General features: G+C 44.5%; 1 protein-coding gene across 1 annotated transcript in view; it reads left to right on the top strand.

Moving 5' to 3' along the window:
• DSCAM (DS cell adhesion molecule) overlaps nucleotides 1-12,671 on the top strand; it is a 985,823-nt gene that overhangs the window by 139,684 nt on the left and 833,468 nt on the right. Inside the window, exon 3 of the mRNA XM_086935432.1 lies at nucleotides 12,183-12,329. Coding sequence (XP_086791558.1) covers nucleotides 12,183-12,329 — 147 coding nt within the window. The remainder of the gene's footprint in view (nucleotides 1-12,182; nucleotides 12,330-12,671) is intronic.

The raw sequence follows: 12,671 nt of genomic DNA, 5'->3' as shown, positions 1-12,671 counted from the left end.
CGATTCTTGGTCGCAAATTATAACGATCTTTTCCAGGCAATGTTTGTTCTTTGAACAAAAGTTCAGGCTCAGTAGTGTTCAATCGATTCAAAGGAGGTACAGCTTCTTGCAGAAGATCGTCACTTTCTTTCTCAGAGTTTGTTCCAATCAGACGGGCATCGCTGAATGGCAAAAATCGTGGCACAGTTTCTGTTCCAGAGTCTGGGAGTCCTTCCTGGACCCACCGATCGTACGGTAAGGGCAATGGAGCCCGCTTACAATGTACGCCGCGGATCCAGTGTTTATTGCCTTGCACTCAAACTGCAAAACGTGTAGACAGGCGAACTAGATGTGGTCCTGTGCAACTGGGCTGATCATTCTTGTTCCGCTGGAAGTTTTTGGTGAGAATCCAGTCACCGGGTTTGATGGCGTGACCTGGATCCTCAGAAGCTTGTGGCAGACTCTCATGAACCTGTTGGTGTAAAACACGCAGTTTAGCCGTCAGTTCGTGCAAGTAATAAAGCAACACAGGATACTCGAGGTCACTAAACTTTGTTGGTCTTGGTACGCCCCAAAAATTCGCCGGGCGACCAAACACAACCTCATACGGACTCAAACCCATTCGCGAATGCTCAGTCATTCTTGTGGACAGAAGTGCTAAAGGCAAAGCATCTGGCCATTGCAAACCAGTGCTTGCTTGAATTTTGGCCAACTTTAATTTAGGAGTGCCATTATAGCACTCGACTAAACCAGCTGATTGGGGGTGATTTGCAGCGGGGAACTTCTGCCGAATTCCTAATCCCTCGCATACTCTCTTCATTACTTGACCCACAAATTCACTCCCATTGTCACTCCAGATAATTCACGGCAAACCAAATCTAGGAAAATATTCCTTGATTAGGGCTTTCGCTGTGGACAAGGCAGTATTGTCCTTCAAAGGATAAGCTTCCACCCATCTAGAGAAGGAGCAAACAACCACCAAAACATATTTCAGGTTGTTGCACCTCTCCATGTGGATGAAATCTAGCTGCAAAGCCTCAAACGGATACATAGGAGATGCAAAATGACCAGCTGGTGTTGGAGTTCCCTTTCCAGGATTATACATCAAGCACACCATACAGTTCTTAACCAAATTCTCTGCACATTTGGGAATTCCCGCATTCTAACAAACCGGAGCCAACAACCTACAAATCCCTTTCACGCTGATATGTGCCATCCCATGAGCCATTGTAACAACTGGAAGCACATACGCGTCAGGCAACAACCATCTTTGATGCTCAGACAAATCAGACCAACAACCATTCGAGTCCAATCTACCCTTACTTTCAATCCCTTCATTCAACTCTTTCTCTGTAGCTTCAGCTTGGATGGATTTCACACTCTCAATCGTATCTTCACACATACTTTTCTCTGGAACCCATCTCGCCGGCCCTGCAACATACATTTGGCTCATTAAATTTCTCGCAGTTTCTTTTGCAACTTCATCCGCAAACGCATTTCCGCGACCAACATCATCCGTAACTTTCTTATGGGCACTACATTTCACAATTGCTACTTGCGACGGCAAAGTAAGTGATTCAAGGAGTTCATTCACCAACTGCCCATGCTGAATCTTTGTTCCATGTGAAGTCAAAAACCCACGTTCACGCCACAAAAGTCCAAAGCTATGAGCCACACCAAACGCATATTGGCTGTCAGTATACACATTCACTTGTTTTCCTTTCGCCAACACACATGCTCTCGTTAATGCAATCAATTCGGCTGCTTGCGCTGAATTATGTGGGATACGTGCAGCTTCAACAATCGTATGCAAAGTCGTAACGGCATATGCCGCAGTCGTATCACCATTCGGCAACTTAAAGCACGAACCACCAACCCACAAAGTACCATCACACTCTGGAAGAGGAGTATCTCTAAGGCCTATCCTCCCTTTCGTTTCTTCCTCAGTTCTCAGAAAACAATCATGCTGTTCTGTGTCATTATCTGTTTCAACTGAAATCGGCAACAACGTGGCTGGATTCAACGTGTTGCATCGTTTAATATGCACATGACTCGCTAACATGGTCAACTCGTAACCCGACAACCGAGCACTAGTTAAGTGCTGTATCTTGGTACGGTTCAACAAGGTATCCACTGCATGTGGAACCATCACGATTAACGTGTTGTCCATAACCAAACCAGCAGACTGTCGAATCGAAACAGCCGCTGCCGCTGTAGCTCTCAAGCAACTCGCCAACGCTCTAGCTACCGGATCTAAAGTCGACGAAAAATACGCACATGGACGTTGCTTATCGCCGAACTGTTGAGTCAACACTGACAATGCACATCCCTCTCTCTCATGAACATACAATGTGAAAGGCTTACTGTAGTCGGAGGTACCCAACACAGGAGCTGAACACAACGCATTGCGTAATTCGGAAAAGCTCTTCTGACATTCGTCAGTCCAAGGAATAGGATTTGGAGTATCCTTAACAGTAAGAGCTATCAAAGGCTTCGCTAGCAAAGAAAAATTAGGAATCCACTGTCTACAGTGCGACGTAATACGCAAAAACACACGTACTTCTCTCTGTGTTGTAGGAACACTCATTTTCGCAATAGCTTGAATTGTCTCTGGGGTCAGTTTCCTTCCCTCCTTCGATAAGAGGTGACCTAAGTAGGTTACTTCTTGTCGACAATATTGCAACTTGGAGAGAGGAACTTTGTGATGAAAATCAGACAAGTGGCATAACAACGACAAAGTAGCTTCTTTACAAATCTCTTCATTGTCAGCCGCAACTAACAGATCGTCAACAAATTGAATAAGGGCAGCACCATCAGGTAAAAGCAACAAATCAAGTTGTGTTTTCAAAGCTTGGCTATAGATCGATGGACTCTCGCAATAGCCTTGAGGAGCGCGCTTAAAGCGGAAACTTCGTCCTCCTAAAGAGAATCCAAAGATATCTCTACTTTCCATGGCAATCGGGATGCTGAAGAAAGCATTCTTCAAGTCAATCACCGAAAACCATGTAGCTGTAGCCGGAATCAGAGTCAACAAAGCTGTAATATCAGGCACAACAGGAAACTGTGGAACAACAATCTTGTTCACTTCGCGAAGATCGATCACAAACCTATATACAGAAGGTTGTGAAGAATCCGTTCTCTTCAGAACAGGCAAAACGGGACTATTGCACACATTACCTCTCGTTTCCTCAATCACACCTTTTTCGATCAGATCATAAATAATCGCTAAAAGTGCACGTTCACCATCGCTAGAAATACGGTACTGTGGAATGCGCGGTAACTTAGCATTCGCTTTCAGTGTCACAACATATGGAGGAATCTCTAACAGACCGACATCGTTCGGACCAGTAGTCCACAATGAATCTGGTAAAGAAGACAATTCAGGTGGAAGTCTGTCTTTCGATATGTACATCAGAGAAATCACTCTCTCACCCAACATAAGATGTACTCCTGACGGAGAACAATACAACGTTGCATACAATCTCTTCAATAAATCCAATCCCAAGAAATTCTCACCGCAACCTGTAGTCAAAATGAGGGGTGCTTCAAATTTACGAGATCCAACAAAAAGAGACAACGGAGCAGAAATCGGATTCGTAACCGGGGCGCCAGAAAAACCTACAGAAACATTCTCAAAGCCAGACAAAGGTGCGCCAGGGAGTTTAGAGTGCATAATAGAACTCTTTGTAGCACCAGTATCTAACAGAAAAGGCTCTGACACACCTGATGCAATCACTTCAACATAAGGTCCACTCTGATCTACTGGAACTGAAACAACTCCCTCTCTTTGTCTATGGCTGTCCTAGCAATCATTACCATCCACTTCCTCATCTTCGACGTAGTACACATCCGTATAGTACTGTGCTGTCCTACCTACCTTGCTGCTGATCAAAACTATTCATTGAGTTCTGTGGAGGCAAAGAACGCCCATTTTGTCCGCGACCTCTAGGTGCTTGTTGAGTACCTTGACCTCTCACACCAGAAGCACCATTCGTGCGCTGTAACAAAACCGGACAACTATTCTTGAAATGGCCTTCTTCTTTGCAATACGCACACTGATTAGGCCCATACGGAAAACGCTGTTGAGAAGACTCGTTCCTTTGCGAGTTTCTCGAATATTGCGATTCTGCTGATAATCGCGTTGATTATTAGTACGGGGTGGATAAGCTTGTTGTAGAAGAACTTTAGTCTTCAATTCCTTAGTGTTCTTATCCGCTTTCTCTAACTCATCTTTGCGCCTATTTTCATAGTACTGGGCCGTAGCTAAAATCTGCGCTGACGTGGAAACAGCCCAAGCACTCTCAGAATCTTTCAGCTTAGTGCATAACTCGGGAAGCAAATTATGTACAAATTTGTCGACGAACAATCTCTGGCCACCCTCAGTAGCCATATCCTGACCACTATGATCTACAAAGGTCTCTTCAAACCGTGTGAAAAAGTCAGACACTGTCTCGTCTTTCTTCTGCTTACAAGCAGACAACTTGTCCCAATTAACACGCACTTCAGGCATCAAAGTCTTCATATAATTAATTATCCTACCAGGGAGGAGAGTAATGATATCTTCAGGCTTAGCACCTCCTACTTGTCTATCATTCGCAGCACTGATATTAACCCATGTATCACCCAATTCCTGATCATGATCCGTATGTCGAATCGTACTCCAGATAGGCTGTGGAACAACATTTCCAAACAACATATCTATGTCTGCTAAGTTCATGATGCACGAACCCACAGTCTGAGTGAGCTCTATATAATATCCTGCTGGATTTTTGCGCAGAGCAGGCAAAGACTGCTTAATTGCCAAAACTTCAACACGCTTCCAAGGAACATGTACCCATACTCGCTGGAAATGTGCAACAGCAGGTGGAACGGCATTAGGATCAGCAGGTCTCCAAACTGGAGGAACCTCTCGCATCGGATACTGACGCGCTTTTCTCCTAACTGACGAATCAGGCTCAAACAGTCGCTCTGAAGGAGTGTCACTACGAAACGACAAGATAGTCGCAACTGCTCTCCCAACAGCACTCGGACCCACAACGGTCCCTTTCGCAAATTCAAAATGTATTCGGTACAACTCTTCAGGAGCTTTACCTACTTCTTCAACCCATTGCTCATGGAGGAATCCACACATCATCTCAAAGACATATCGTTGCTTAGGTGCTTCCCATTAAAGGAAGACATCCATAACACCCTCAAGATCATACTGAGAAGCGTACATAATCCATTTACGCGCCAAATGATCCAAAACTGTACGTTCATCTGTATCAGGCAACTGACTACGTGATTGTTTACGCTCACTAACAGGAGACATACCCAATTGTCCCAACAAAGGAGAAAAGAAACCAGAAAAAGCAGCAGTCATTCTCTGTCTAGCAGAAGGAGAAGATGAAAGAATAAGAGAAGACGGAACAAAAGTAGAAGAATCCAGAGTCGGAACAGAAGGAGTATCATAGGTAGGCATAGGAGTAGCAGGCGAAGAAGGAAGCAAAGTTGGCGGCCCCTGAGGAGGCTGCGCCAGAGGAACAGTAGCCAATGGAAGAGGAGCTGGCTGTGGAGGAATTGCAGGTGGCACAACAACCGGAGGTTGTGGAACTACAACTGGTAGTGGCGGTGCCGTAGCATTTAGTGCATAAGGGGGTGGCAAACTCAATAGATGCGGCATTAAAGGATCTTTCGCAAGATCTTTCTTTTCTTCCTGATCTTTATGCGGCAAAACAGGGTAGCATTTATCTACCGCTAACTTCCTAATTCTAAGCATCTGTTCGCTCTCTTGCTCTTCCTCATTATCCCTATACGCTATATCAGCTTGCACCATTGACAAACCTCGTTCTCGTTTATTCTTCTTCGTTAGTTTAATTTCTTTCTGTTTGGCTTCTTTGCGCCATATGCGGAAAGAGTCAAACATTGCCGGCCGGGCTTTCTTTTTGAACAGTTTAACTTCGAGGTTATCTAAAATCTCAGTTTCGAAGCTACCGTAACGGGGCCACTGTAGGACACCGTCTTTTCTCGTATACTTTACGCAGATGTCATCATAACTAATAGGACCTACACCATGCTTCACATAGAGTTCGTATGTAGGAGTTCCAATTGGAAGAACTGGACACGAATCCTCTAACCGGGAATCCTTAGAACAACCACAACTAAATATCTTTCCAAGTCTGCTAAAACCAGGCATCTTTGCTCACTAGTCTAGCTTCAAACTACAAGGGAAATCGGAAAACGATAGCCTCTTGAATACACGAGTCTCTTGGCTTTGGGGCCTGCCGGTACCAAATCAAAGCGATCCACGAAGGATACCAAACAAACTAAGGACTGGGAGACGCTCCACTCATACTTAACTGAAATGTCGATGGCGTCACCAGAAGACCTGTCAATCGTCTCGCTCTACAAATCGTCTACGGCTCCAAGACAGGGCGACAGTCAGGGCAGCAGTCCTTCGTAGCCGTCGGAAAGCGGGGAACCTCGCAGCAAAGACTTTCGGACCACGACGACATACAGGGGTCGATGAAGTGGCTGGCCTTCCTCCAGAATTTCCACACGAAGCTCTCCACGATATTCGGGCTTGGACCAGTACCGCTGAAGTCGCCCCACATTGGGCGCCAACTGAAGGGCCAGGTTTTAGAACCTAGCGGCGCCAGGGAAAACTCCCTCTGTCTTCGAGTTCCCCTGCCTCGGCAAACAGAGACACGGGACGCTTCTTGATGACGTCAAAGACCAAAGTTTATTGGCTGCAACCAGGAACAGAGATCTACGAAGCACAACACGGGTGGTTCGCTAGAGACTCCACAAATTCAATGAGCGGAGCATGGTCTTTTATGCCAAAAATCACATTCCAAAGGAGGCATGGGTTACACACAAACTAGCCAATCAGATAGTGACATTGCAAACATATCGCATGACGACAATCCCATTTTCCGTTGTCCAGCCCACCAGAAATGACCAAGCACATTCCAATTTCTTGTTCGGTGAGACCGGACAAACCCATCATAAAACCTCAACCCAAATCAGTGATTATGTTGTAAAGGAAGGAGCAGAAACAGATTGGAAGTAAGATAGAAAGGTGGGTGTAGTGTACTGTAAACTTCGGCATGTCCTGCTCTTTGATCTTTATCTGACCAGCTGCTTAACAAGGAACTGGCTCAGCGAGGTCAGCCTCGGGCAAGGGAGTCAGTTCGGCCAGGTCATTCAGAAGTCAGCTAAGGTGTACTTGTCCCAAAGACTCGTTCGGCCGCAGTCATCGGCCTATGTGAGGGCAACCACACAAAATGGCTGCCGTTCACAAAATGGAACCCGAAGGTTCAAACGAAATCCCTAAATACATAGTGTTCTCACTGATCGATTAATGCGAAAACACTCGTACATACCGCACTTGTGATTTGCGGTCCGCTGACACCAGAATCGTCTATTTCCAACTACCTTTATTGAACGGGTTCGGAACCACCGAACCTCAGACCCTCAAACTACGGAACTACAGCACATGGTGAGCACATGGCAGCACATGGTTGACAAGATGGCTGCCAAAAACAAGATGGCTTCAGCTAAATGCTAACCCTGATTGCTGCCAATTTACAACAGGAGGACCCATCCTGGTCGACACAACTCTCTGCTGCCAAATAACTACAAGAACCGCTGTAGTTGAGGACCGACACTGGTGTTGACGGGACTCACTGCTACCTGAGAACTACCAAGACCTCAGTGGTAAAGGAGCAGCACTTGTTTCGACCCTGCTCGAAGAACGACCTGCAACTGGATGACTTCCATGACCTTGAGGGATCCATGACCCGAGTTGCCCACAGCTCTGGGACCGAGAGCCTGTACTCCTCCTAGTAGTGGCCCAGCCGGTCACCTTCTGCACTGCCTGCCCGATCGTGATCTCTCCAAAAAGATCTGACGACGATCAGCCACTAACCAAACTACAGCCATTGACTGCCAGCAACTGCAACGGGGTAAATCTGTTGGCCTTCTGCTGAAACCTATCCCGCTCATTGCCCCCTCTGATTGCGAGGGTAAAAGATCATCGCCAGTATTGACCGCCGTGACGAAGATACTGAAATCAGCACCGTCAGGGTGCCCCAGTCACCCACGACCGATCCTGCACTCTGTGTTGGTCTGACTACCTGGGGCCTGGAACTGTAAGTAGCATACTCATTTGCTACATCCCTCACTTGATTACCTCTTGAACTGTTCAAATATCGCGCTGTCGACTTTTTGAACTTTAAAAGTAGCTTTCCTCGAAACTTACTTACTTAAGCAACAAAGACTTAGCCGTGAAAATAAAATACCAACCAGGTATAATTTTATCAAATTGGTCTGGATCTCCTTCTTGAGTCTTCTCTGTGTTAGGCCATACTTCTTGTCCAGACTACCACTAATAGAGCCCTTTGGGTTCTACATTGAGCCTTGTACACTTTTGGGGAACTCCTGGACTCTGTGAACAATATTATCACCTAGTGATGATATCACATAGAGAGCCAGCTTTCTACAGATTCGTTCGGGTTTGCCATGGCTCACCTTTTAGTTTCTAACAGTACAGGTAGGTACTCTGAATCCTCAACTATAGGGAGCAGAATATGAGCATGCAAAAAAATATGATACAAAATGTAACTAACAAAAGAGCTAAAATGTAGGCCTGGGTGGTAAATTCCGTTCCACTCGCCTAATTTGCGGAATTTGGGTAATTTTGCGTTCGGCGGAGAACGCAGAATTGCCAAAAATTCTGCAATTTTGCTTGTTCGCGCTTTCAAAATGCGTGTTTACGAGATATTTCTCCCTGAGCAAGCAAAAAGCGTTCGCGAAAAGGAAAAAAGCATTGCGAACACGCAGAACAAGCAGTTCCACTTGTTCGTGGAACTTCTGCGTGCCCGCAGTGATTTTTTACCATTTCCCGGAGGTTTGTGTAGCGCAACTACGCAAATTCCGCCCACCCTTACTAAAATGTACCAGTGCTTAAAATGCAAATGTTTGCCAGTATTTCTAGTTGCCTATGAGGCTGTGTTATTTTAACATGTGCGCGAGGTCCTCCCAGAATGATGCACACCTGTCTTGAAAGACAACCCACGTAACAATGCCCTGTTTTTGTACTGATGCCTGCAAGATATACAATTTGAACACATCTATCAACAGAGTTCTGTGCAGACAAGACAATATGATGCTTGGACTTACATGAGACGGAGGGAATGTGTACATACCTTGTGTTTCTTGTCACCTGGCATATAGAGAAGAGGTATTGTTCTGCTTCTTACATCTGCTCCCAAGGAAGTCATTATTTCAGAGACACTGTACACCGCATACAAACAGGAGCAAGATTGGGGCTCCTCAGATGTGCTGCCCGTGCAGTTCTGCATTCTCTCTCCCTAATGACAGAAGGAATCAAGCTCTTGAAACTGGCTGTCAGTCAAGCCTTCAGCAATGTTCTTTTCATTTCACTTTTATCTTGTGTGTGGAATAGAACGCGGAAAAAACAGATTTCATGCTTGCCTGCTGACACATACAAGGGGCTGTGAAAACCAGGCTGGAACAAAATGAGCTCGCCTGAGTCAAGCAAAAAATGTCTGCAGAAAAACCTTTGAACGAGTGAATGCGGGAAAATAGACGCATGCACTAAAAGTCAGCAGAATAGAGCATTTTCAGGTGCAGTTAGATTCGTTTTAACAGAAAAAACAAAATGATGGAATCGAGTGCAACTCTTTGTTTACTACTTTTCGAGATCTGATAGGGATATTTGAAATTTGAATCCCGTCAAACTGACGCACTCGCTAGAGACATTGTTGATGTTGATCCTGCCAGATGTCCGCCTGAGCTCTGGCTCTTCCTTATTATGTTAAAGAGGAGCCAGAGTCAAGCCACATTTTCTGTTTGTGTGTTGCCCAGTGGCGGCCGGTATTGTAAGGGGGTGGTGGGTGGGGGCTCGGAGATAAAACTCACTTACCTAATTGCTACATCTCTCCTCTGTCTCTCCCATGTTGTGTCTCCATCGTGCATCTTTCAGTAAACACCCAGGCTCCCCTGAGCCAATAACAATGCAGAGTTGTGATTGATAAGCACACAGGCTCTCCTGAGCCAATCACAAAGCTGCAATGCAATGCAGCGTTGTGATTGGTCTGAGCATCGTGGTTCGGCACTCAGACGGGGATAGGGAGCCTTGGCATGTTCTCCATCCAGGCTGTAATGCAGCCTGCGTGAAGAATATGCAAAGTGCGCATGACGGTTTGGCAGAGCCAACATAACGCGCCAAAAGAGTCATGCACACTTTAGAGTGACGCAACCCCTCCTTCTCCGCAACATCAGGGGAGCCAAGCCCCACCCTATCCTGACAATACTGAGAATAAAATGATACTAACTTCAGTTATTATCATTTTCTTTTTTTCTTTTACACTGCTCCGTCAGCATGGAGTGGCGCTCCTACGCCTAAGCAGAGAAGCCGCCACTGGTGTTGCCTACAATGCTGTCTTTGGTGCACCTTGACTAGGTGTATGCACATTACCTCTCGCTCCAAATTATATGCAGATAAGATAGGTGTGTGTTTGTTTCATCATCAATCCATTTTGAGGCTTGTGTGGCAGTGCACAGAATGCAGGGAGGGGGAAGTGTTGTGGTCACATCTGATTGTGGAATGGGCGGTCTGTTGTTTATTTTTATAATATGTGTAGGTGTGTGTCCATCTCCTCTGGGCCTTTTAGAAGGATTCACTTAATCTAAGTTTGTTAATGTGATTTCGGTACTTGCGTTAGGGTTATAGTTTGTATTTTTCAGAACTCTACGCAGAGGCGAATGTGGGGGCGTGACAATACATCTCCCCTATTTTAAAATTATAAGAGGATTAGAATGTTCAGATGTGGGTATTTTGCCTTTATGATCAGAGTGGGGGGCAGATGGTTACAGGCCTGCCAGTGCTAAAGCATTTCCATCAATCTCCAATATGAAGGAGCAAATCATATTGAATGTATTTACTTTGCCTTGGACTCTGTAGATGTTTTTTTCACATAAGATATGAGGCCCTCTTATACATTTCCTGTGTCCTTTGTTCTGTATTGGCACTAAGAGTCATCTCCAATTTCGAAGTAGGTATTCCTTGTCTACCGCTCACAAGGTCACTAGCTATCCTCTGATGGGAGTTGATGTAATAGATGGTACCAGTGTCATGAAGTAGAGTGTGCCCCAGCTGATGGGATTAATGGACTCATTTTGAGTTTGGTGGGAAGTCCATCGGTCTACCAATGCAGTGGAGTGATTCAGAGTGTTGCCCTTGCAGCCTATGTTATCACCAAATCATATTGTAAGAAAAATTACTTAATTTACTAATACAATTCTTTTTGATTACATCAATTTAAGTGTGTTCCTTTTCGTTTCCTGTACATTTTTATGACCAAGTTAAAGTAATTATTTTCCTCCCGACAGAACCTACCTTACCTTAGATTTCAGATACTCAGGTTCTGAGGGTCACTGGGTAACCCTATTATACTTGATGTATCTTGCTGAAACCTGGCCATCATATTTAGAAATATTGTACACATGCAGGAAGATCAACCTACAGAGAGGATGAATATTATACCATGATACTGGTACCTTTCAGGATTCTCTGAGTGTTCATGATGCACTTACTTGGAATTGTCGTGAGTGTGGACTGCTACAACTATACGCAATGTGAGGGAGGGCAGATGCCTAACATAGGGCCCGATTCACAGAACTAACTTAAGACAAAATCCTAAACTTACTACTTTTGGTATTCAGAGAAGTTAGGATTTTGTCTTAAATTTGTCTTAAGACAGACTTAAGACAGACTTAAGACAAAATCCTAACTTAAGTCTGTCTTAAGTCTGTCTTAAGATAAACTTAAGACAAAATCCTAACTTCTGTGAATACCAAAAGTAGTAAGTTTAGGATTTTGTCTTAAGTTAGTTCTGTGAATCGGGCCCATAGTGAGATATTCCTGATATGTGACTGAGAGTGGCAGACAGCATAGTCCGGGGACTACATTATGATGTTTCTCTTTTTGAGAGTGGAGAGAGGATTGTGGTAGAGTTGCATCATAAAAAATATTGCTCTCCCCGAATTTCCAGTTCATGTACTATCTCTAATTCAGTCCATTCTGTAGGTGTGTTACACTGAAAAAAACTTTAAAAAATAGTTATTTATGACGTAGTCATAAAAATGTAATGTTTTAATGGAAATCATGCAAATCACCTCTATTTTGCCTTTTCCAGTTTTACGAGAAGCCTACACGGTTCGTGTAGAAGACCAGAAAGCCATGAGGGGCAATGCAGCGGTTTTCAAGTGCATTATCTCCTCCTCTGTGGAGGCCTACATCACGGTTACCTCATGGGAGAAGGACACAGTGAAAGTTGTCTCAGGTAGGCTGGAGCTTCCCTTCCTCCTTCATTCAATGAAATACATCTTTTTCTGTGGAGTGTATGGTACCGTACCACACAAACTGATTTGCACCAGATGTATTTGAAATTGTCCACACTAAAACTCTTGGTGTAATTTTTTTTAATTTGTTAACAGTAAATTGGGCCGTGCTTGATGGTAGCACTATAGTGCCCCAAATAATATATTTTGCATTTTTGCCATTTCAGAAAATAACATTTTGCCGAACAGAGTAAGATACTACCAATTGTTTTTTATCACTGATAAGTTTCAGAAATGAAATGTTAAACAATGCAACTGATACCACTAGAAATTCAAATGCCACA

This window comes from Lissotriton vulgaris, chromosome 8 (genome assembly GCF_964263255.1).
Source record: "Lissotriton vulgaris chromosome 8, aLisVul1.2, whole genome shotgun sequence".
NCBI classification, from domain to species: Eukaryota; Metazoa; Chordata; class Amphibia; order Caudata; family Salamandridae; genus Lissotriton; species Lissotriton vulgaris.
The sequence above is the reverse complement of the archived record's forward strand: the minus strand, read 5'-3'. Positions and strand labels throughout refer to the sequence as shown.